Below are 25,972 nucleotides of genomic sequence, written 5' to 3' on the forward strand. Positions count from 1 at the left end.
CTGGAACATCATGACGAGTTTGAAAGATCAGAGAAATTTTGAACCTCAGGAATTTACTGCAGCAATAATACTACCTTAAAGGGCTATTACTCAAGGTTCCCGAGAAAAATCGCTCACTCGTCTCTCTCACTGACTCCTGCTGCTAGTCCTCAGTACAAAAACTTTTAGGAATTCTGAAAACAGAGGATGCAATAGTCAATTCTGTAAGTTACTCGGCTGAAATCACTAGAGCTGCACAAATCTAAAAGACACCATTGAGGTTCAGGGAGATAATATTTTGTAGGGAGGGAGTCCAGATCTTCCATTTCTTGCAACATCTGCCTTGCAGGGCTCAAAAAGGGGTACTTTGGACCATACGACTGTGTAAGACATCTCTGCATTCAAGTTATTTTCACAGTTGCTATGCCTGCAACATTTTGGCAGTAAAATCCATTTGCTGTTAGAAAAGGTGTTTAATATTACAACTAGAAATTTGTTCAATTTTTGACATTAAAGTACAGTCAGACAATAAACTACTATAACTACTTTCATTCTTTTACAACACTTCTGTTATCTGAGGAGCTGTGTGGCAGCACTCACATCCATGGGAAATCTTTTTTCTCCAGACAGTAAATCCAGAAATTTTCTCCTCTGCATAGTAATTTAGCAGCATTTTATCACAACTCTGAACTCGCCTCCTTTCTCCCTTCTTCCTGCAAAACCCCACTGATGATCAATCTCATTAAGCATGTTACTATGCTAACACCTCCAGTATATTTGGCCTAACATATTTACATTACTCTAAAGATTTATGTGACCCAGGTTGGTCTGCACCTTGAAAGACATACCAAGGCCTGTGTACAGATCAGCTTCGTAGTTCTGCAGCAACCTCACTATAGTACCTATTCCCCTATTTACATCATCTACAGGTGCTCATTCTTAATGATGTGCCTTTGGCTGCTCATTTTTGCAGATTTCAGAGGAAAGAACTGATGTGGCTTCCTTAAGCTGAAACTTGCCTATATTTAATAGGCCTACCCTTGTCTTCTCAGAGACCTGAAAAAAAAATAATAATAAAAAAAAGAGATAAATAGTTGGCCACGCAGTGCCTGAGCCTCTCTGAAGTAACCATAGGGAAGGAGGCAAGACCTTATAATGAGAACATATATCCCTTCCTGTTCACAGCAGGACTAAAATCCACCACTTCATTTTGCTGTCAGAAGGAAAGTATAATCAGTCATTGCCAGCCACAGTAAGTATATTCATAGCGATGTCCTGCATGAGAAAATGTAAAGATCCCATTTTCTATTCCCTGATCTAGGTGGATCCTTCCGTATTAGTCTGTCACCCTAAAAGAATCAGACATGACAGTGATGAGGACAGTACATGCAAAAATTTTGAGATGATAGATAATTTCTCTCTTGCCTCACAACCATTAATCTAAGCATAAAGTTCCTCAGTACTTTTGGCCTTCCACTTTGTGACCTTCCCACCTTCCCTGCACTCTCTACTCCGTTCATCTGTCAAGATTCTGCTTTGGCGTTAATTAGCATTAGTCCCTTGAACTTCAAGAAAGTTGTCTTGATGTACTCCGCCACAGAGCGTAGCCTCTGTGATTACACAGTGAGGTCCCAGTAGGCTCCTGTCCCAAGGCCTGAGATTTATATGATGCCCAGTCTCCTTTTGGCTTGGCATTATCTGCTCTGCCAGTGGTTTGAGTCATTCCTTTAAGATACAATGGCCCCAAGGTGGGACTGACAGGCTGTGATGAAGAGGGGCAGAAGAAGGGGATAGATGCTCCCTTTATTTTGTCATCACATTTACCCAAGCGCTGCAAGGGAAATGTTACCAGGAAGCTGTTAAAGGGCAACTTTTTCTGGAGTCACTGATACATCTCCGCGTGACATTTACTCTGCTAGGAATGATTTATCCCTTCAGAAGGAAAGGCCTGAGTCACAGCCCAGCAATAACAAGTAAATCACCTTCTGGAGGAAGATAATGGCTCTGCCCATCATAGGGCTTTTTCAAACCAATCAGACCAAACTCTACCCCATTCTTGATGAATAGTTAAATCTCACATTTAGAGTACACATGGTATTAATGCCCAAATTAGCCAAGAATATCTGAGGTTTATTCCCTCCTATGCTACTAATTCCCTAAGGGACCCTCTTCATCCTCCTCCCCTTGGTAGACAAGACACTAATCATGCCATAACCCACACAGTGATTATGGGAACACAAATCAATACTGGCAAAGAAATCTGACTCACAAATGGGAAGTGCCAGTGAGAGAGTAAGGAGTACTGGCCGCCTCACTTTTCTACTATTCCAATTAAAACCTAATAGAAGAGCCAGGATCAGGAGAGAGGACTCATCTGTACTGAGAAACTTCCCAAGCACTAAATTCTTCCTAGCACTAAAGAGCCTGACAGAAGAACCACAGAAAAATGACAGAACATAAAAGCAACAGTGTTAATAAATAATATTCACTACTGGAATGCTCTTTAACACCTTTCCCCATGTCTTATCAGGTTACAGCAATTTATGTTCTGCCCCAAACCGCCTGCTGTTCACTATGAGATTATTCTGCAGCAATGTATTCTCATTATTTAGTCTAATCCACTTTGAAGTGATTTGAGCTCCAGTTTCTGTACACGTTTAACTTTGATCACTTACAAGTGGAATCCTCCAGACATACACAACACCTATGCAAGTACAAGGAAAAGACACAGAAGAAACACAGGGTCACAGTTAAGCATGTACGGGCAAAGCTCTACAGTGTGACCTAGATGGAATTACTGGAGGAAAGGAGAGATTTATACCTATTTACATTATCCTTGCTTCTAACCAGGAGCAATTTCCACTTGTTCTAAAACATTGAAATTTCCTATGAGATTTGCTTAAATAAAAAGTGGGAAATGAGCCTTCGGCTGCAGCCACTTCAGCCTAGAAAATGACGACACAGAGACAATGTCAGACAGGGTTAAAAGCAGAGGGAAGCCCAGCAGCTGTACCTCCACAGGGGAGCTCAGGCGAACAGAAAGTTTCTGGCTTTATTCAGTGCTGCGAAGAGCAAGAGACACACAAGACCAGCAGAGCCTGTGGTCAAATGTTCTCACCTGCAGGGATGGGACTCAGGTGATCACATGCCTGCATGCACACACTGTGCTCGCTCCAAAAGTCTCCTTCAAGTTGTTACAGGATTCTGATGTGATCAGAACTTCAAGGTAGATCAGCCAAGGCTCGTGCATGTGGTGAGCAGGACCACAAGTGTTTTATACTCAGAACTACGCCAATTATATTTTTGAGATGGAGCAAATGAAAAGCAAGGACATAGGGCAGACTAGAAAAAAATGTGGTTTAAAGTTATCTGCCTTGCCTCTGCTGGGGGCCTTTTCTCTGCCCTCCTCCTCCCCTTACCCCCACTTTCAACATGCAGTTTCGTGGTGTTCTGGGTTGCAGCACACCATGCACAGTCCTAAAAGCATCCCTGGGAAAAAGTCTATCCTTCCACCTCCTCTACGATCTGGTTCTTTGCCACTCCTCCCAATATTCTCCCACAGCCATGTTGTGCTACAAAGCCCCTGCCTACTGACGTCTTCTTCTGCCAACCCCACTGCACACTCCAGAAGGTCCTCTCACTCAGCCATGTGATCCAGGTTCCACAATGAAAAACATTCTCCCTTGTTCTGGAAGGTTTTGTCTGACGTCATCCCTTGGAGGGAAGAATGACGTGGCATAGTAAGCAGTAAGAAAAATCCCATCTGCCACACAATCATTAGTAGTTCTGCTTAAGGAAGAGCTACTGGATTTGGCCCTGGATTGCATGGCAATATGGACACTACTCTCTTCTAGTAAAAGCTGCAGACTAACTGCACTGGCCTGTGAAAAGCCATTCATTCTCAGAAGTGTCCGAAGGACTGCTAAAAGGTCAAGAATTAGATGAAAGCACACCTTCTTGCACTCAGACAAAACGCATATTCCTGCAGCTGGTCAGATCAAGTGTTTCTTGCCTACACTGTGAGATTGGTCTGCAGACAAGACTTTCTACTGCAGGGAAGCAGTGCCTTGAGACAGTATAAAACAGAACTGATAAAAGAGAGTTACTTCTTCTCAGCAAGTGATACCATGCTGTCACTCTCTGTTAATGCACAGATAAATCATTTAGCTGACAAGTAACTTGCATTTGGTAAGAAAGAAAAGCATAAATGAGAAGCATAACCAAATCTAAAAAGAAGCCAGAAAAGAATATGCTCCATTTGCTTATCTGCAAGTAGAGCCATCATGTCCCTCTGCTCGCTACTTGCCTTGGTACTTAACTGGGGAGCTTTTAGGGTCTTTTGGAAGAGAGTGACAAAAGTTAAGGGACTTAAGATCAACACAGAATGACTCTTTATTACAGTTCCTCGGTGCTGAAATACTCTTAATCTTCTTGTAAGAGTCTAAATGTGACAGTGTTTCTTCTGGGACATGCCTTTAGTTACTTTGACTGGGACAACCAGCTCCTTGAAGGACAATACAGGAAGTCCTTGTTCTTTCCTGATGAATATTTGTTCCAACATCACTAAATGGTTCAGAGGGCACACAAAGGCAACTATGACAGGTATCTCTGAAGCAGAAATATGCATTCCCATTGCTAATGTTGGATGACATGAGCCACAAGGTTTATTTTGATATATGATTTCAGTCGGTCGATGAAGTGGTATTCAGATTTCCATTCCCTTGTATAGTGGAAGGCTATAAGGATTAGTATTTTGTAATTTGGGCTCCAACTACTGCAGAGCTGTTTGTGAAGCTGTCCTGTGACATTTGCAACCTGAGCAGATGCTGGCCCTACTGGACATCTCAGAACAAGCCCACTGCTAATAATGCTCTTTTTCCATCATTGTTCGTGTGAAAATTTGAGGGCTTCTTTGTACTGGTCCATCAAACTTTACTCTCTTTGCCTTCTATCCCAAGCCCTTGGATGCACCACAAATCCAATGTCCAGACTGTTTGCTCCATTGCACAGAAATGTCATCATGCTGAGAGTCATTTGGCAACACCTGCCAGTGATGACTGTGTTTTATAACAGTCCATTAGCACAAGGTTCTTAATGAAAATGAAAGCTGGTAATGAAGCCAAAAGGCAGCAGCATCCTCTAGTCTGTGGAGGGTAATTAAGCTAGAAGGGATGGGGAGACTGAAGAACAAAATTAATACATGGATAAAGAAAAGAGAGACCTGGTAGTGCATTAGCACTAACATAGTTAAGGCAAACCATTCAGTTTCCTTTATGAAAACATTTTTTGGTTTCTTTTATTTGGTGGACTATTTTTATATTGCTAGCTGATACTACAACAGATTATTGCTCCCTCAGAGATGCAGACATCAACTAGAGCAACACACACAGGATTTCAAAGTAGAGCAGATAAAGACCTTCTGGAAAAGGAAGGATACCTATATATCTGTATTATGGTGCATTTGAGCTTTGAAGAAGGGAAAAAACTTAAGTGATCCTTAAGTCACCATCTCATGTCCACTATGTGTGGAAGTGAAAGGCTGTCTCCCAAGAATAGGAACTACATTTGTTTTCTTTTCAACAAAATTGTCAAAACTCAGTGGCTCAAATCATTTCACTTAGAAAGTACTTGATAAGCTAATGCAATAGTTCTCATTGTTCAGATGTTCCCTCTTGATACTGGACCTAGAACACTTTTGTACGATTGAGTGGCACCCCTTCTAGGTAATTCCCCTGAGACAACACCAGGATAATTCTTCTTTTCTTCTTTGCCTTTGTGCTCTGTATGTGCTTGGAGATGGCTTTAATTTCATATCTTGCCACTTTCTCAGCATGAAGTTTAGCCGTACATACTAGGTCTTTCATTGTTCCCTCACAATCAAGCCATCGATGATCTAAATCATCAAGTCCTTTCAAAATTCTTACAAATTGTTTGACATATCTCCACCCTACAGTATTTAAGGCCCTTAACAGCTTAGTCTGTGTGCAGCTTATCAGATCTCTTTACAGATGAATTATCCACCTACTGCTTTATTAGGGATGTCACAGCACTTATGTGACATTTATGCTGTTTTCTATCCACACTGATGATTGCAATTCTTCCCATTCTAGTCAAATCTACAAATTTCATTAATGTCATTTCTTCTCCTTTTGTGATCACTGAGAAAATCACTAGACAGAAATGACGCTAACTTCCAATTTGTCTAGCCTTCCCAGTTCATGAAAATGCTGTTGCATTTTGTATTGCTAATTTATTTTAGAAAACTCTTCATGTTAAAGCCAAATTTTAATTGTTGTTTTTCTTTTCAAGTAAGATTATATAGAGGTTTTTGTCGAGCAACACACTGAAGTCTAGATATATCACAACCGCTGTTTTCCTTTCATCCATTAATTTTGTAACTCAGTCCAAAAGTAATCAAATGTCTTCTATGAGTTTTGTTTATTAAATGCTGCTGATTGCTCATGGTTCTGTTACTCCATATAGTTACAGATTCATTATTCTTAACATTGCTTCCATTATTTTATTAGAGGCTCAAAAGGCTTTTAAGAAACAGTTTGAAAGTTAATTCAGGGAAGTGTTTGGAGAAGGACTGGAATTTAGTTATACACATAATCTAATTGTTGAAAAGCTGCCATAGCTCTTTATTCTCCAAAGCATAAAATGCAGGACCAAAAGAAACAAGAGCAGATGAGGACTAGAGGTTATGTTATGACAGTTATAGTATTGATAATATACTTGAGACAAACACAATGCACCACAACTATTAGACAAATCTGGAAAGGTTTTACAGTCTCACAGAACAAAAGACTGATACTTCTATTGCCTGTGGATTTGGCCAATTTTTATGTATTTCTTTATCATCCTATAGAGCACAATGAGATCTTCTGGACTTCAGGGTCTCACACACTAGAAATTATAATAGCAAAGGTGTACTTAAAGCTCTTTCTTTGAAGTAATGCCAGCGAGGTGGGGGGAAATGGTTAGAAAGGGGGGAATATCAACCCTCAGAGCCTTGTGAGAGAACAGGAGGAACTGGCACTTTCCCTGAGCAGCCTACCATGACAACACTTGACAACACAGGGTACCATGAATGGATAAAAAAGGAGACTGACTCTCCCTGCCCCATACCTACTGTGCCAACTACCCCAGACCCGTTTGTATTGCCCCTGTTGAAAATTTATATTAACAATTCTAAACATTTCCAGCAGCAGCAGCAGTAATAACACCAGCAGAGAGCTCTGTCAGCTGGCAGGACAGCCTGCTGCCTGCTTTGGCTCGGACACTGTACCCTGAGAAGACTGGATACCAACAATCAAACCTCTTTGTGAGTGGATTGAATAGCGGGCTCTACTTACAGCTGTTTATGTGGCATCTCAGAAGCCGCCAGGTAAACACCTGAACCTAGGAAATCACTGGCCTGTAACTAGAGCCTCGCCATGTAATAAATACGCAGATAAGACAGATAATCTTGTAATAAGAGACTCTTGAATCAGTCTTGTTCTTCCACTGTTTCCCTCCTTTCTCTGAAGCACTCTGTTAACAGTCAAATCTCCATGTACAATGAAAGGTAATCTCCCCATTCCTTGCCAAGCCAGTGTCTCAAATGCAGTAGGGACTTTTTAATTAATGTTATTTCCTTGTGAAAGTCTAAGAAAATGCAACAGAAGCAAATTCGACATTGTCTGAGAATAATATCATTGCTTAGAACCACTTCTAAATATGTCTTTGATGTGACTTGCTCTACCCAGCATGTTCAACCGAAAGCACGCTCAGCTCAGTAGCTCTGTGCCAACAGGAATCTGAGCCCTGGGGCTCTGTTCCCAGCACTAGTAGTCCACCCTATCTCTCTGGAAAATTAGGTAATCTCTGTCCTTCACTGTCTTCTGCTGTTAAGTAGGAAATACTTAGTGCTCTGACACAGCTCTACCAGTGTGTCTTGTTTCTAGCTTTGCTATTCCACCAAACTCCACTTGCTGAAGGTCCAGAGTGACGTGCACTAACCTGAGTCTCAACAGTGGGATGGCATCTAGTGCCCTAGATCAGGGTGCCAGAGTGACCCAATGCTGCATTATCAGGCATGGCAAGTCAAAGCAAGTCAAAATCAAGGTTTGTGTGGTGGAGCTATGGGGCAAGACAGAACAGCAGTACCATAGCTCCAAATCTAGTCACTCAGGCAAGGTAACATAAGGAGATGCTTAAAATAAGTGTTTGGCATAGATATTTGAGGTGGAAAGATATTGAGGGTTATTCTGATAAAAATACACTTGGAACAAAATAGATTTTTGAATCACAGCTATCCATCAATACGAACAAGGTAAAACAAACTGACATACTAAGAATAAAATCAGAATTAAAAATACAACAGAAATAATGATCGCCAGATGGAAAGAGAACAGAGGCTTAGGCAATCATTATGGAACAGTAGTATCAAGATATTGGAATCCTCACGGAAAACTGTGATTTATAGCTTCTGCAAGTTCATATTCTACATGGCCAAAGCTCTGGGAACTCTGCTCCTGTCTCCAAGGTGCCCCATCAGCCAAATGCACTCCAACTGAAGCCAACAAATCTGCATTTTAAGAGGAAAAGATTAGTGTTAACTGAATTATGTGAAGGGGTAAGGAACAAATATCAGATAGCTCCAAAAAGCTTGCAGGAATGCCCATGCAGTAACTCCATCCACATTCTTTGTCTGGACTCAACAGGGCACAATCTCCCCATTTCCAATTACAGCTCACCTTACTGATGACTGATGGAAGGGGAAAAATACTCCAACTTAGAACCAGAGTAAAATGAGTAAAGTCAGGATGTGCCTCACACATCACAAATGCAATGACAACAAACATTAGCTGGCCTTTTCTTGGTATGTGTAATGTAGAGAGTGAGGACCATACAAACACTCTCATGTTCCTGTTCCTTTAAGGACAGGGTTGAAAGGCTTGAGTGGATGGGGACAGCACATACAGTGGGAAAACGCAAAGTGAAAGCAGTAGCAACAGCAGGACAAGAAAAGTTTCCGCCCTGGTAACTTCTGTGAGGCAAGGCAAAATATGTTGAGGTGCTTGTCAGTCACTGCTGCCGCAGCCAGTAGTGACCCCCAGAAGCTGGAAGCTGCACAGTGGAGAGCAGGCAGCAGGTTCGGAGGTGAGACACAGTCCCAAGATGGGAAGCCAGCACCCCAAAAGGTAACTCGCCTCTCTCTGGCTTCAGCTATCCTATGTAGGAACAGATAACATCCAGTCTGTTCCTTTGGCTACTATGAGCTTCAACTAATTAAAAATAAACTGCCCTCAGGGTAAAAGCTCAATTTCACTTGAAAGCCAGGCTACTGTATCTTACAGAGAAACACCCGAGCCTCTCCAGCAATACCGAGCTTAGCATGGACCCTGTGTGCCACTGTTCCCATCACACACAGCCCCGGCAGGGCACCTGATGGAGCTCTTGTCCCATTCCCATCACCCCTCTCCTGCTGCCCAGCACCATCTGCTTTCTCAGTGCCAAAGCACTACTTCTCCCAGGGTCTTCAGGCAGTGCTGCACCGCAAACACAAGTGGTGCCAGAGCAAGGAGAGGTGAAGAATGGAGATAAAGGTGAACTAAACTCTCTGCCCACAGCTGCAGCCCCAAGTCCAGGCTCCCATCAGCGGTGACACCTGCCACGTCCTGTACAAGCACAAGCCAGTCTCCAGGTCAGTTAGTAGATACGGTGCAGCACAGCCCAGCCTGCAAGTTGTGTTGCCCTTCCAGAGCCTGGTACCCATGGCCTGACAGCCCCATGGGGCTGTTCCTCTTCTCTTTCCAAAAGGGAGCTGAGCTTCTATCAGCATTGTGTCTGCCCCGCTCTTTAGACAGAGGGAGAGATACTAGAGGGACAGAAATAACCCAACACTAACCACATCTGGCATCACTGCTGGATGTGTGACCACAGCATGGGGCATGAGAAGAATACTCTATCCTCTTTTGTATTTGCAACCCAAAAACCTAGCATGCTTACAGGGCGTTTAGTTTAGTTTCAAGCAACATAAGACAGGAAAGTTATCACTGTCTCCATTTCACACATGGACAAGCTGAGGTTCATGGTGGGCAATCAGAACAACCTGAAGTAAAATCAGAGCAACCAAGAACTGAACTGAGGACTCTCAGTCTTGTGCCTTAACATTACCTCTTTCTCAGCATGACCTCCTCCCAAGCTGAGATGCTACTTTTCCATATTCAGGGGTATTACTTTCCTCCCTAGAGAGACCTGAAGGCTCTCTCTTCTTTCTCTTTGCTTAGGGAAAAAAAATAGCACATCCACAAATACACTCCAAAAGCAGTCTTATTTAATCCCAGTGTAATTCTCACTGCTCTTTCTTAATCCTTCCACCTGTGAGATAATTGCCAGCATTCTGGGAAGAACTCAATAATAATCATAGACTTGCATAAAAGGAGACAAAGAACTAGATAAAACAGACTAAAGGAAATCATGAGGCCCAAATTAACCATGCACATACACATCCATTCCAGACACCCTGCTGAACTAGCCTCTTTCACAATAGATAAAAGGTCCATTAATGGGCCTGGAGGAGAAGGCCATAAAAAGCCATGTCAGTAAATGAAGGCTTTAGTCTTCTCCTGTGTGCATTGCAGAATGAGCTGCCACCAAAAAAAAAAAAAAAAAAAAAAATCAAAGAACCAAAATAAACTACCAGTAGGAATACCTAGCCACCTAATATTCAGCAAAAAATCACATGTAGGAATATTTTCCCACCTCATTTTGTCCAGAAGACCAGTGGTCATGGCAGATTTCTCTCCCACCACTTTATCTGGGACACTCCTCCCAGTACGTAGGTTTCTATTATCCTGCCCTCTGCTTCCCTTCCCATTCATTCCATTTGCCTGTTCTTCCCAGCGCAGATGCTGTACACCCATTCTTCTTCCTCATAACAGAGAAAAAAAACATTTCCACTCCTTGACTATTTAAGTACCCTCTTTCTTTTCCACTTATCCTTAAAATTCATGCCTTCAAGGAGAAACCCATATTGTCTCTGTGTGTTTATATGTATTTTCCCAGCCTTACAAAGTACACTTAGGGCACCTCTGCATTGTGGATTTTTTCATTCTGTAGATTTTTGTCACAGGGAATATGTGTTGTTCCCTTTGTAAAATACGATTGCTGTTTATGTGGTCATGTACATGTTTATCAATAGATAAATACAGTTTTAATCTTCTTAGAGAACTGCTTTAGCAGGGGGTCCTTGGTAGAACAAGCAAGTTATTTGGTGGTTTATAAGACAAACTGCACTGGTGCTTACGGAAACAGGAATGGACACGAGAACTCTGGCATTTATTGCCTGTTCTCTTCCAGCTCACTCCATCTCTCTACACTTCTGCTCATTCAACTGTAAAATGAGGAAAACAAATAATTAACCTTCTTACTGGATGGATGTGAAGCTGAATGATAATGCTTTGTACTCACTGTGTATTGTTTGCAGGACACTGTAGGCATCAGTGCAGCAGCCTCCTTGTGCAGTGAAGGGCTTTTTGTCCCCACTCCACTGCCGCAGAGGCACAAAGGCTCCAACAATTCACAGGGAAAGGCAGCCGCGGCACAAAGAACACACCGCCCACTTCTGAGGCCTCTCTATTAAGCAAGACGCTATTTAGGAATGTACTCCAAGCATTTATAAGACTCTTATCAGGACAGGAGCTTGGTGGGATGTCAACACACTACATGCACACTGCTGATGACAAACAATCAGTGTACAAAAAAGTATTTTTCAGGAGAATCGCAGACACATAGGGCTGTAAATAGTACAGGGGGAAAAGCAACCACTCACAAATGCGGAGGTCATAATTCAGCATCTTTTAAAATGAACTGCTGAGAAATGGCCAACTGGAAATCCCAACAAATAGAGCTGTAAGGAGCTCAAGGCCAAAAAGAAGGGAATCCGTGTCTATCCACTGAGCACATCAATAGGAAAACTTGTAAAGAGATTTCAAGCTCCTGAATCACTCGGATGGGAGAAGAGTCAGAGAGAAAGTGATTCCTGAAATAAATTTCTTTTCAGTTATTTTTGGAAAAGGAGACGAAAAGGAGGAAGGTTGGTACATTGGAAAGCCAACAGAAATCATTATTCTCTATAAATTGCTTTGACATTGTATAGGCAGTGACCTTCACAGCACTACCAGTTTAATGGCATTTACTTCAGCAGTAGCTGATTTCACTATTAAAACAGGGATACATAGCACAAGATTACACAACTAAATCACTCTTGTAAATATTTAATATCCTTGCCTTTCTTTTTTCCCTTTTAACAAATCACTATCAAAGGCAGAGCACACAGTAGAAAACACATTTATTTATTCTATCCTGGAAAAAGCTTAGTGCTCATGCATTTTATCTATCTAGTTCTCCAAATGACTTTGACACTTGAAAGCCCTTGTGATCAAAACAGTCTGAAGGAAGGCAATTTTGCAACCATTTAAGAACTGATTTCATGCACTGATCAACATTTACCAAACTTGCCTGACAAAATAGCATAAAGTTTAACCCACCAGATTGATAGCAAACACCTGAAGGTGAAAATTAGTAAGAAATCTACAGCAGTTTAAGCGCCTTAGGAGACAAAAACGAAAGAAAATCGGAGATTATCTCTCCACTCTTCCCCCCACCAAGGAAAACAAACAAACAAACAAACTAACAAACAAACAGTATTTGGGAAGTCAAAGGGAACTGGAACTACCAGAAAAAAAGTCATACTTCTGGCTGACAATACAATAAATGCATCCACCACATAATACATTAATTCCATTATAGACATACAGTGCAGCACAGCAGGAAATGAAGCATCCACAGATTTCTCTTAAAATACATCTGTTTTAAAGATGGAGTCAATAAACACAACAAATAAAGTACAAGAATGTATCAAAGAAAAATTGGTAATGATATCTCTAGTATCACATCTAGTAATATAAAATTGAGTGAGAAATTGAAATGCTAAGCCTGAAATTAAGTACCTTAAGCACAGCAAGCAATTTTTAAAGAGAGCCTTACAATCTGTACATCCTGATTTTTCCAGCATTAGGAAAGGTATTTTTCCACAGTCTAGCATAAATGGTCTGTCACATGGTGGCAAAAATTATATTCTGTTCAAACTGCAGATGACCTATGCCAGAAAGTGTTCTTTATGACAGTATTCCAGAAGACAAATAACAAAAGTTATGCGTCTTTTCAGCCATTTAGCGACAGGAAAGATAAACGAATAGATATTCGGGAACTGAACAAAATCTGGGGGAAAAAAAATAATTTGGTATACTGAGGGATAAAAAACATGTAGACAACAGCTTGCTCCACATGCCTACAGACTTCATTGAGACTGTCTGCAGAGCAAGACTATCCAAAATAAATATGCGTAGTTGAAAATGGTCCGATAAATGTATTATTTGGATGACAGAGTTGGCCAGTCCTGCAAGGCACTGGTGCCTGAAACGTCTGTGCCCTTCGTCAGAGCTGGGAAATGCAACTGCACGGTGATGCTAAGTGCTGCCCTGGCTTTTATAAAAGCTTGCAACATTTTTAATGCAGAACTAAGCGAGAGCCTGTAATCCCTGTGCTGCGATGCAGCAATGTGGTCTCCCCTTGCAGAATAAGCCAGCAGCTATGCAAGATCCTTTTATCAACATTCACACGGCTGGAAAATAACTGTTCACAGTTTGATTCCCAACATTACCGGGTGAACCCAGAATTGCTCAGAGAACTGGCAGCTGAATACACATGTAAAAGACAAAGGTTCTTCAGTGATATTTATTCTAGCCAAGTTTTAATATTTCAAGGCTTATAGCAACTAACTCTTAACATAATCAAATGTAATTGTCTGATCCCAGCTGGTGATCAGCACATTCATCATCAACCTGGTCATTATTAATATACCAGTAATTAGAAGGAATAAAGGTGTGTACTTTATAACGCTGGCTTAATACAATTCCACCGTACCTACTAAGACCACAGCTCTTTTACAAATACAATTATTTTAACATTCAGATTATAAATTTTTGTTACCACTGCTAACAAGTAACAATCACAGAGCCATGTGATTTTAGAACAAATACTGAAATTTTTTTTAGAGTCTTCAGTAAAAATAATTTGATCAATTAAAAGGAACCATGTTTTGCTTTGGAAATAATCTGACCCATAAGCAGTTCCCCAAACTGTGATTTGAGACAAAAGCTTGATTAAAATGCATGCAATTGACAGAATCAAATTGTAAACACTTACCTACATATGCTACATACATTCTTCTTGCTCTACTGTAGGAGTGAAAGCAATATCTCAGGCACCACAGTGTGGTACTGCTTGGCAAATGCTACTGACTTTTTTAATGGTGACAATTGTGTACACAAATTCTCAAAGTAGCAGTTCTGTTTAAAGCCTTTCCCCACAAAGCAGTGCTGGAAAAGGACCGTTTCTATCAAACGCTTTGCAGTCTTTTACTTTAACAAGAGGAGAACTAAGGCCATCATTTAATGAGAACGATCCAGAATCCCTCAGGTTAGTGTTGGAACAGTCTCCGAGCCAGATTCTTCCTTGCACTGTTTCTTTCAGTGCATTTCCTGTGCTTCGATATCAGTTACACCACAATAAAATCCTTGTAGTGCAGTGAAGAATATGGCTCTTAATACCATTCCATCAAACCTCTTGGTATATAAAGCATATCTAGTACGAGATCAACATCTCACAGAAAACTCTGCTAAAACGGAATTTGGGGACTTTATCCTTGCAGGCACACAACAGATTCCCAGGTGTAAAACACTTTTAATTTCTATGGGCTTCACTGGCTGTTTAGGGAACACAACACCTTAAGCACAGCAATGTGCGGGATGAGTCATCTGTAATACAAATTTCAAAACAAAAAGGCTTTGAAAACAAATGAATACGCTACAACCTGTGAATGCTGGATTCACACCTGATTCCTTGCTCTCCATAGAGGTATTTTGTGTTATCTTCCCTTATTTCATAGCCTGTCAGTCCTGATCTCTATTTGGATATGTGCACTCAGAACTATCAAGGCTCTTGAAACAAATGTGGAAATGAAAGCCAGCGTGAGAAGGAGCTCTAGCTCCATGAAAGAGATGAGAAAGGAAAGGTGGTGCGTGTCACAGGAAGATGAGCAACTAGCAATGGTGCATTGCCAAAATCAGAAGGAAAAACCAGAATACTGATGTGGGGGAAATCGCACACCATCAGACATGACTTAATAACTGACACAGATGATACTGGGTGAGTTATATCAGACAATTTGAGAAAGTATGACCTTCTTCACAGCAACAGTTTTACAACCATTTATATGGCATGTTATCCACTAATCTAGTCAAAATATTTACTATCTGATAAAGCGCTGCAAATAACGCACTCACTCTTAATGCATAAGAACCAGCTTATACAGCACATATTTTCTAAACTGTTCAATACCATAATGTTATTGCTCTAGTCCACAAAAGGCCACAATGAGCCTTAAAATGGGAAACTCCCCTCTTTCATTTGGTTTCTTATTTTTGCAAGGCTGTCTGATGTGTGTGACAGAGGTCTATTTCAGTTCCTGATGGCATTATCGCCACTTTGCTGCATTACCATAAACCCCAGGAAATAAGCTATTACCCACCATCACTCCTCCCGAATGTTATCACAGAGAATCATGCATTCACAAAACAGCATTAACTGCGAGAATTAGAGTCCATTTAAACTGCAGCTGTTCCTTCATTCCTAAATAGGTTCTTAGATCAAAACTTCTCCCTGACTGGTCTCATTACCAAATGTCCCTTTCAACTGTAAGAAGAAAAAGATCACTTCAAAAAAATCATATGTTTTACTGATAACACTCCTTCCCTGTATTATGACAACCAGGTAAGTAACATTAAAATGAATAATTTTTCCAAAAATACAGTGGATTATTTTAGCTTTCAGAATAATTAGTTCAAATTTTGCCTTTAAATCATCTCTGGCAATAGAAATGAACATGTGATTTTTATTTTCTATTTCTAGTTTATCTCATTTTCAGAATCTCAGGCTTCAATTATTTAAGGGAAAGACATTCTGTTTATTTTTAATGCTAATACTAACTCTGCAGTAAGGGCTTTCCTTTAAATACAAAACCTAAATCCTGGATCTAATACACATGCTGGTGCTCCTTTCAGCTCTAAACCCTTGCCCTAGAAAAACCCCCAACACTACATTCTGCTATTAAAAAACAAACAAACAAACAAAAACCAACAAAAAAACCCACCACCAAAAAAACCCCCAAACAAACATTGCTTATTATGTTCCATTTCCCTCTCTGCTTCTTTTCCTCTTTGTTACTGTCCATTGGAAGGACTCCAGTCTTCAGGGAAAAGACACTCTCAAATCTAAACTGAAAAATGTAAATGCCAGGAAAAGGCACAATGTCTCTTTAAGAGTCAACAGTAAATTAACTTGCCATAAGAGTGCAATAATTAGCAGTTAGTAGCTTATTAAAAGGATGGCAAAGGCCAAGCTGCCATCTGGGATCTCCAGTTTCTTGTGATTGTTATTATGTCAAGATGTGCAACTTGCATTAGCTTTCATGTCACTGCGCTTGCCCTTACTTTACATGTAAATTTTAATGAAAGATGCAGCCTTTTAAAAATCAGACATCCATCAAAAGTGCTATTAGTCTGCCTTTTACAAAGCATATGGCCTGTTTTGCTACCTCTGCATCTCTACACACCACTGAATTACTCAAATGAAAAAAATAGGGGAAGGAAAAAAAGCCTTTCAGTGATTTCAATTAAATATTCTCTTTGGGCAGAGTGAAACCTGAGCCACATCAAAACGAGAAGACTACAATACAGCGTAAGAGAACAATATTTTAGCTCCTGTTTATACACAACACGACTACAATGCCTTTAACTCTCACAGGGATCATTCTTCTTAATAAAAATGAAAGCCAATAAGGAATTAGCTGTTTATTCACGTTAGAAAGACAGAGTTTTAAAATTAGGCCGAAAGAAAGCATGTAGAAAAAAATAAATTACCTATAAACTACAAAATATTTAACATATTATTAAATATTTTATGCATACACATTATTTGTAAACACGCATGCTTATATGCACAAACGATCATTTACCAGAAACATCCTATTTAATGTCTCATTTGTCTGCCTTCATAAATATATTACAAAGAGGTGTAAAAAGAAGGTTTGTAAGACATGTATTCCCTCGCATTAACTGATATTCCACATTTAAGTGATTTTATACACCAAATTTCTGAAAATATCATGATTTCTGGAATATCAAGAAATAGGATAAATGCCTTTTTGAATAATCCCCCAATATCTTACATTTGAAATTCACCAACAATCAATCATCTCTAATTAGACTTATAAGAATTACATTAAAAGATTTGTTTCCTCCCTAAGTAAAATATGAAACAAGCAGCAAAAATTCACTTACAAAAAATAATTCTAGAGGAATGACATCTATATTCAAAGGGCCTTGATGCTATCAAAGCAGTTTTATAGATTGGGTATTTGCTAACCATAAAATAAAATGTTTTATTTTTTAAACAGCCATTAAGAAGAAATTTAAAACTAAAAGTCACCATCCTTCTAATGATGCAGTATTTTTCCCCGAAAAAGGAAAACAAACCCAATACCACACATTTTTAAAGTATTAAGGAAAGGCCTGTAAGTGTAGAAACCAAAACCATAAAATACTCATATCTAAAACCCCAAACATTAAGATATTTTATAGGGCAAAGTAGAGCTTAAAAACCACTGCCAAGGCTGGTAAGATGAATGTAGCGTTGCTTTTTCCCCCCGTATAATTAGATATTTATAGAGCACAAATGATTTAATTTGTTACTGATGTTTCACTTCAATATTTGCATAAACTCTTGGCCACTCACATCACTCTGAAACCCTAATGCTATTACTGGTGAAGAAGAACTCCAAATTATTTTCCAGATCAGTAAGGTCCAGTCATTTCCTTCTATCTGAGTCCACAAATGCTATTTTGTTTCTCCTGTGCCATTACCTCCCGGTCAATATTATTGAACAATTCAAAGAAATAACAACATCACACTGCCCACTGCGAGCAATGCTGAACGTTACAAGACTCAAAAGACCTGCCTGGGTTAGGAGCAGTTAGGACTAAGGGAGATAACCTGATCTTGCAACTCTGAGAACTTCACGGGGCATACGCCAGCAGCCTTTGGTCTACATGACATATATTAAAAAATGTCCCACCCATGAAATATGTGAGTACTCTTTCATTTCTCTCTGAGGACAGAGAAATAGCTTCTTCATGTTAAAAATGAGTATGCGGCTGTGCGGTTTTTCATCCAAGCACAGCTAAGGATGGAGGGAAGAAGCCCAGTGCCTTAGAGGAGAAGCAGCAGCCTGCAGACTGCATGGGCGCTACAGAGGTGTCCTGTGCACACTCAGAAACCAGACACACCTCACTTCCATTCTTTGTGTCAGAGGGGATGTTTGGGACTTTTTAGTTCTTTGGGTGAATCTTAGCCCACTAAATTCAGTGTGAATTTTGCTATTGCCTTCAAGAAGACTCAGGGCTTCATTCACTGAAGACAGCAGTGCCCCACCAGGAATATAACTGATTTCCTCTGGAGGCACAAACCTCAACAGAAGCCAGATCCAAACCAAAAGCGATAACAAAACAAAACCCACTACATATATAAGAGAATGGTGAAAGGTAGCAAAAAGGCAAATTATCGTTTCCTTAACAAAGGCTGTCAAGAGAACAAATGATATGGAAGAACATGACTACACATTAACTCCAGTTCAATGGCAAATTAGAGTTGGATATTTATGACCTCCTTTGGTATCACTTACGTGTGGGGGAGTGGTAGGGAAACAAACTCAATATAATTGTTCCTTAACTGTCAATTCCTCTCCAGAAGAGAAGTTGTATTCAGCAACTCATGCCAAGCTAAATAAAAGTCCTCCCTGCTCATCATATATATTTACCTCATCTCCAAAACCAGTTCCATACACCTAATAAAAACACAAACAATGCAGATATGCTCAGTTTAGGTTAAAAAGCAAGGGGTACACAGGTGTTTTTCTGTATCTCAGCTACTCCAGACATTAGCCCAGAATACCTACACTTCATCTTCTTTAGCTTTCAAGGAACTTATTAAAAAAAAAAAATCTCCTGAACTTTTTAAACAGGATAGATGCAGAAGAAGGCTATTTGCTACTGTGGAAGCAAATAATGAAATACTTGTTTCAAATGATGACAGTAAGGTCACAGAGTGCTATATGTCGTGAAGAGGTTTTTGAAATCAAATACATCACATCCTTTGGCTACATGCGTGCCACGAGACAGAGTGGCTGCCAGTTCTTACTAAACACTACAAGAATGCCAAAAAATATGAACCAGGTACAATCACTAAGGCATCTGGTATCACCTTCTCTGGGAGCTGAAGGCCATATGGGGGTTCAAAATTACACCGCTTGAGCCCTCTAAAGGTAATACCATTTTTCATACGGAGTGATGGTTCTCTGATGAAGTCACTTGCTATAACTAGAGCTAAAAACTACACATAGCTGGGAAGTGAAACAATATTTTCGTTCAATGACACAATAAGTTTCAGTGCATATGAATTAACTGTGGACTATATATTGTAATCCTCATTCCTACATGCTCAACTGTGAGTTTTGCTTCAGAAAAGACTTTCAGTTTAGCCCTGCACAGATTGGCCTGCAGCACAAATGCCACCCAAGAAAAGAAGAGAGCAACATGAGCTAACATCACGCCATACAAGACTCACCCTGATCTACACTGACTCTTAAATCACATGAAGGTATAAATCAGCTAACTCAATTATTGGCAGCTGTGTTGAGTCACAGTAACATTTTGTATGGTGTGCTTAGAGCATTAGGTTCTCACATTTTTTTACAGTGTGTGTATGTGATTATTATGTTCTGATATTCACCTTTTGCTAAGAACATAGCTCTGAGTACAGCTTATGTATTATCCTCCACCATCCACCTTTGGATAAATAGGAAAGCTATGAAATCAATTAGTGGAATATTTTTTAGCTTCGAAACAGAACAAATAATATTGACTACATGGTGCACTCCATCACAGATAATTCAAAAATACAAACTCGTTAGAAGAAGGCAAGGAATCAGAGGGAGGATTCATATAAAGAGAAAGTGTTTGATATGCCATTATGCTCCCCAGAATTCAAGTATTACAGGAGGCAGGCACCGCTTTTGCCTCAAAGGAAAGTTGTTACGAACAAATCCTCTGAGCTCTCATATCCTCCCAAATTCATAGTAGTACAATTAGTCATTTCACCCCGCAATGTCTTATCGGCATAGACACACCCCAAATCCTCCAATGTGTTCAAATAATGCTGCTCAATAAATCAGATTCTTCAGCAGTTTATTTGTTGAAAAGGAGCAAGCCTCACCATGATAAAACCTTTTATTCTCTCTATTTCATTGGATAACAGAACAAAGAAATGGATTTTCCTCAAGCAGTGCTTATAATTTATCAATCTTTCTCTTTCCCTTCAGTCCAACTGGAGACCCACAGCAGGTTTGCAGCATTTTGCCTTTTTGACAGTTTTGATTAGGGATGGATGACTTCCCTCTGCATGATAAAGACAGGTGTTAACTGCTGAAGAGCAAGCTGGAGCCCCAGTGCAGCCTTACAGGGCCTGTGCTATGTTGAGGTGCCGGGAAAATGGACCTCTCTTTAGCAGTGCTGATCACTTCTGTTTCCTCTGCAGCATTTTGCAACTCAATTTCTCTTTGAAAAACACCTTTTTGCTAACAGAGCTGATGGGAAGCAGAGCTGGCGGGAGAAATAAGAGCTCAAAAGACCTCCATTGTCTAAGGGTACTGGACAAGCCCAGGTCCTGCTTCCACCAACACCGGTGCCAAAATTCCCAGCAGCAGCATCTCTCCAGTGCAAGTCACCAGCACCAGCTCACTGGCCTCTGGCTTTGTCTTCAACTGAACTGGTTGTCCCTTTCTGCCCCAGCATCACGAGATACAGAGCCTGACACTGTGCAGCCCATACTTAGTGTGAACAGGGAGAAAATAACATCTGTTAAGAAGGCCTCAAAGCATTCATCTTAATAAATATATCTTCCATAATTCAACACAAAACAAAAGGCTGTTAAGAGACTTTTAAAAGTAAAGGCATTAAGTTTCAATGTGAACCACATTCATAAAAATACAAGTTGTCCATTGACAAACAAACATTTTACAAGCAATAAAGTCTTAGAAACAATGCAATCTCTACCTTTACTTCTACCTACAGACAGGAAGGTGTGCATCCAGTTAAGAGGAGGAACAAGAGGGGTGTCCATCATGGAGGAGGCAAAAGAGAAGGAGGAAGCATAAAAAACAGAAAATTATGTCACTGGCCATACTTACAAAAACAAGAAAATGAGCATATTATGAAGCAGCCAAACCCAACAAAACACAATGTCAAGGGAAAAACGAGAGACACACCACAACTAAAGCACAAAGCACAGCTTAAACAATTAACTGTACAACCAGCAACTGCCTGGTTAAGCCCTTTGGCTTTAATTTAATTTTCTACTGAGAAATGCAAAACCCTCATGCAATAGCACGCCAGTGATATGCCTTATTCCACATCAAATTCAAAACAGCAAAAAAACCCAACAGAGTAGGACAGAAGTAAAACAAAATCTCATGGTAATATATTTGCTAAACACATTTCACCTACCAAAGCTAATGTATTTGTATATAATGTTGACATTGCATATTTACTCACACATACACATTTACATATTTTATATCCACCATATTTTCTAGAGAGTAAATATTTATCAAAAGGGAATATCTGTGAGTTGGTTGGCAAGAAAAAAGAAGCCACTGTTTTCTGATGCGTCATGGATAAATAAGGGTGTCTAAAGTTGCCAGAAGCCAACAGTTTTCACATTTTTTGCCAGGCAAGGGAGTATAGACAGGGCTAATGACAATTGTACAGGCTTGAATAGGTCATGCAAGTCTTCAGGAGCCAGCTGGGTTGCAACTTGTAAATTACATGGCCAAGTGCGTCTGTTTATATAATCCAGTGCTAAATCACAGACTGCTACAAAGATATGTTCAGTGTTATTGAGTTCAAAAGTGGCCATGAAAAGTTCACTGTTCTGATGACTCCCAACATGTCATCACCCTTCATCTGCCAACAGCTTGTCATACACAGCTGCATCCTGAGCTAAGTCGTGCTGAAGGGACCTGTCTGCTGGATGCTCCTTCACCAAGCACAACCTCTGAGCCATGAGCCCAGCTGAACAATAACTGGGGACAGAGAAGGAGCTCAACGCTTCTCAGAGCTTATACAGATGCTCCACATGCCAGATACAACTGTCTTGGCATGCACTCATAGAGAGCAGTTTTCCTAATTTTCCTACCATGTGGGGACCGTGAGCAGTACAGAAACTGAAGAGTGAGCCCCAACTTCATTTCTGACTGTTTCCTAAGCTTCTGTGACCTTATAGCAGACATCTGTCTTGAACTACAGAATAAGAACTGATTATGTCTCTTTACATTTCACTGAGACACACAGAAACTATGGGGGTTTTTTATTCAAGTACATAATTACTCTTGAGCCTTTGCAGGCACTACGTTCTATCTTACTAACTGTTTGGACTGTCTAACCTCAGATATGTGTTGACTTAACGGCAAAAACACTACTGTGTACATCTAGTCTAGGAAAGCCTCATCAAGCTTTAGAGTCACAACTCATATTTTCTCCCCATAGACAGTTGGTCTGGTCTTCCTAGTGCACCATGTGCACACACCTTGCATTAAGTCTTCAACCATTTCACTTCTGCGTTCGCAAGACCAGAATGCATCACCAGCACTGCAAACTCCTCCCTGTATACTGATGTCAGCAAGACGCTGGCACTGGTAGAGGAAAACAGAATCTCCCCTCACCTCACCTCTCCTCACCAGCTCCTTGCTCCACGCCCCCGTAGTGCAAAATGGGACTAATGATCCCATCATGTCACAGCCAATAGCTCTGTAACACAATCCAGGCTGAGATACTAAAATGTGAACTCTGATACAGGCCTAAATATCATTTGTAGCCCATCACGGGGTTAGCCCTATTCTTTTTTCTAAACCATTTTGCTCTGTGCGTATTTGAATATTTTAAATTGCAGACACAGGACTTACAGGCCATTATATGCAATTTTCCTCAGATTCATAATGAGTTAGGATTATGCCATGAGGGCTATTAACATATATTTTGTAATAATTGCACTCTTAAAAATAAAGACCAACAGTGAGGTCTACATTTACCAAGCAAGTGGGAGTCATTACAGCTGGCACGAGAAGAAAGAAATGGCAATAGAAAATTGGTGGGCTGCATGGCAGGGGGAAGTATACCCCTTTGCTGTCCACAGAATCATTTCATGTCCCCTCCCGGGCACCTGCGTCCCAGGCTGACAAGTAGCCATGGCTCATGGGACACAGAGGCAAAAATGCAAATGACTTGACTGGCACTCTGTAGGCTTAGTGGCATTTGTCATGCAAAGCCCAGCTCAGAAAAGAAGCAGGGACAAAGCTCTTTCATGATCAGTGACTGAAACAAAGAGAAAGTCAAGGGACTTACCTTGTTCACCCATCATCAGGTGTGAGAGGCCTTTGAAAGAGAGAGAGAGAGAGAGGTGCAGTAAGAAAAAAAGAATAAAACAGAAAAAGAAGCAGCAATATCCATGCACACGGGTCACAGTCCAATACCTCTCAGCATTGGAGCTCGCATACTTGAGCTAGACCAAGTATGGGCATAGCACGCAGGGCACACACATATGCAAGTGCTGCTTTCCACACTGAGCAGGAAAGCATCTGTCACAGGTAGAAGAAAACGGCTGGTAGTTGCAGAACTGTGTTTGAGGTTCATTATACCCCTTGAGGAGCAACTCCAGGGGCATTGCACACCAGTATGGTTAAACGGGTCAGGAAAACCAAGATCTGCAGTGGGGCTCTGCAGGGAGCACTTGCTCCTCTGGAGAACTTCAGAAATAACTTCTCAGCTCGAGATTTAAAATTCGAGGCTGCAGTGGTCAGTGAAAGGGAGGCCATGATCTTACCGCATCCGCTTCAGATGAAACATCTGGGCTAAATGCATATACACACACATAGCGCTAACCTCATTCTTGAATGTGGTGGCTTCAGCATATATTTAAATGTATTATAATTCAAACAACACTGTTCACACTTACTAATTAGACACCAGTAAATCAGACCTGGCAAGGACTAAAAAATTAACTGAAACAATTTTTTTTAATACTGCTCCATTTCCTTTCTGGAAAGAACTGGAGATTTGACTTCCAAGTGCAGTGTGTTACTTTACGGTGCTATAGCTAAAGCTACTCTTTGGTTTCATAATTCAACGTAAAGCCAGAAAGCAGCACAGCTCCCCTCAGCAGTGCCAGCTCTCTAGATGGGCCTGTGGTGGTCACTTGGGCTGCTCCAGTCTCTGTCCAATAACTCTTTCTGGCTTAAACCTTGTTTGTTTCAATTAAAATTACCTTCTATCCCCAATTTTCAATTATGTTTACTGTACAACTATATTCATACAAATATCTTTTACAGGCTGTTGTATATATACTCATGCCCAACCCATTAAGCATCAATTGACCCATTAGTTATTTTCTGTGACACATGGTTATCATAGAACTAACACAAAAACCAGGTCTTACCCACTCAAGCCATGAGTCACCCCTTTCTTACTTAGTTCCCTGACCTTCTTCCCTAAGCTTGATTCCTTCTCCATATCTCCTGGTTTCCACAGCACTTAGTATGTCAGGGATTTTGATACACACATACACACTCACACACACCCCCTCCATCTTAAGTCAGTATATTAACCAAACAGGGCAGTGACTTTTTTTAATTTCACAGAGACTGAGAGGTCAAATGAATTTATTAGGATGAGAATTTTCAACAAGGAGCATGCTGAGTTTGAATTTGTTTACTTCTGTCTCTTTCATATTTTTTCTTTTGCATCTGCTGGACAAATCTAAAATCCAGATCATCCCAAGAATATGTTCACCCACAGAGAACTCCAAGCCAGATAAGGGGATTAATAATTGTACAGTCTAAGGAATGCAAATATCTTAATGTTCTTGAAGATTATTGTGGATTTAGAAAAATAATCAGAAATACAACGTAGGTTTAGATTTTTTTTTAGGTTTTCAGCTATAAATAAACATAGCAGATTTAATACTGTAGGACATATTCCTAGTCTAAATTACAAGATAAAATTCCACTGAATAACTTTGCTTTGTTAGCAGAGTGGGTTGAGTTTGTGTCTCTATTTATGGGCACTGACCCCATCATTCTTGATACGGAAATCTTAGGTCTGTCCAAATAGGCTCTCAAAAGTCAGTGTAAAATGTACTGTAAAAGATAACAAAACAAATATGTAGGGAACACCAACAGAATTCCAGATGAATTAATAGATAGAATAATAACATAGATAATGAAATAATATATCGGCTTTTCTCATCTGAAAATTGTCCTCCCTTGCAATTTAAAGTAGGAGTGAAAATGAGTGTATTTATCTTCAACAAAATGTCATTAATAACCAAAACCTTCAGCCATTGAGATCTAAAATCTGTGACATTTGCAGCATGTGTAACAAAGGCCTCAAATTAGTCACAGTAAAATCAACATGGAAAACGTGAACTGACATCATTGTCGCACCTTTTCATCAGCCTCAAGATATGACAGGACACTGAAACAACTTTCCAAGCATAAAAGTCAAAGTCATCTCAAGGTGGTACGGGGTAGCACTCGCTATTAGACTACAACAAACTAACAGGGCATCCAACAAACTAATGCAAGAGGTGTGAGAATAGTCCAGATCTGCAAGCTAGACCAGATTTTGACAGAACACAGGGGACACCTATCACCACGCTATTTGGGCATCGGCCATAAAAATCAGCAAAGCTTTCAGCAGGCTCTGGATGGTAAATG

At 40.3% G+C, this 25,972-nt stretch overlaps 1 protein-coding gene across 4 annotated transcripts in view; it reads right to left on the reverse strand.

Moving 5' to 3' along the window:
• The window catches only part of NRXN3 (neurexin 3), a 984,867-nt gene that overhangs the window by 916,362 nt on the left and 42,533 nt on the right, over positions 1–25,972 (reverse strand). For 2 of the 4 annotated variants that reach the window (XM_065635029.1, XM_065635025.1), the window contains exons 3-4: positions 23,604–23,633; positions 21,258–21,269 (exon numbers count right to left, since the gene is read on the reverse strand). In XM_065635029.1, coding sequence (XP_065491101.1) covers positions 21,258–21,269; positions 23,604–23,633 — 42 coding nt within the window. The remainder of the gene's footprint in view (positions 1–21,257; positions 21,270–23,603; positions 23,634–25,972) is intronic. The other 2 variants (XM_065635027.1, XM_065635026.1) reach the window with 1 other exon arrangement.

The sequence above is a fragment of the Caloenas nicobarica genome, chromosome 5, assembly GCF_036013445.1.
Source record: "Caloenas nicobarica isolate bCalNic1 chromosome 5, bCalNic1.hap1, whole genome shotgun sequence".
In the NCBI taxonomy this organism is placed as follows: domain Eukaryota; kingdom Metazoa; phylum Chordata; class Aves; order Columbiformes; family Columbidae; genus Caloenas; species Caloenas nicobarica.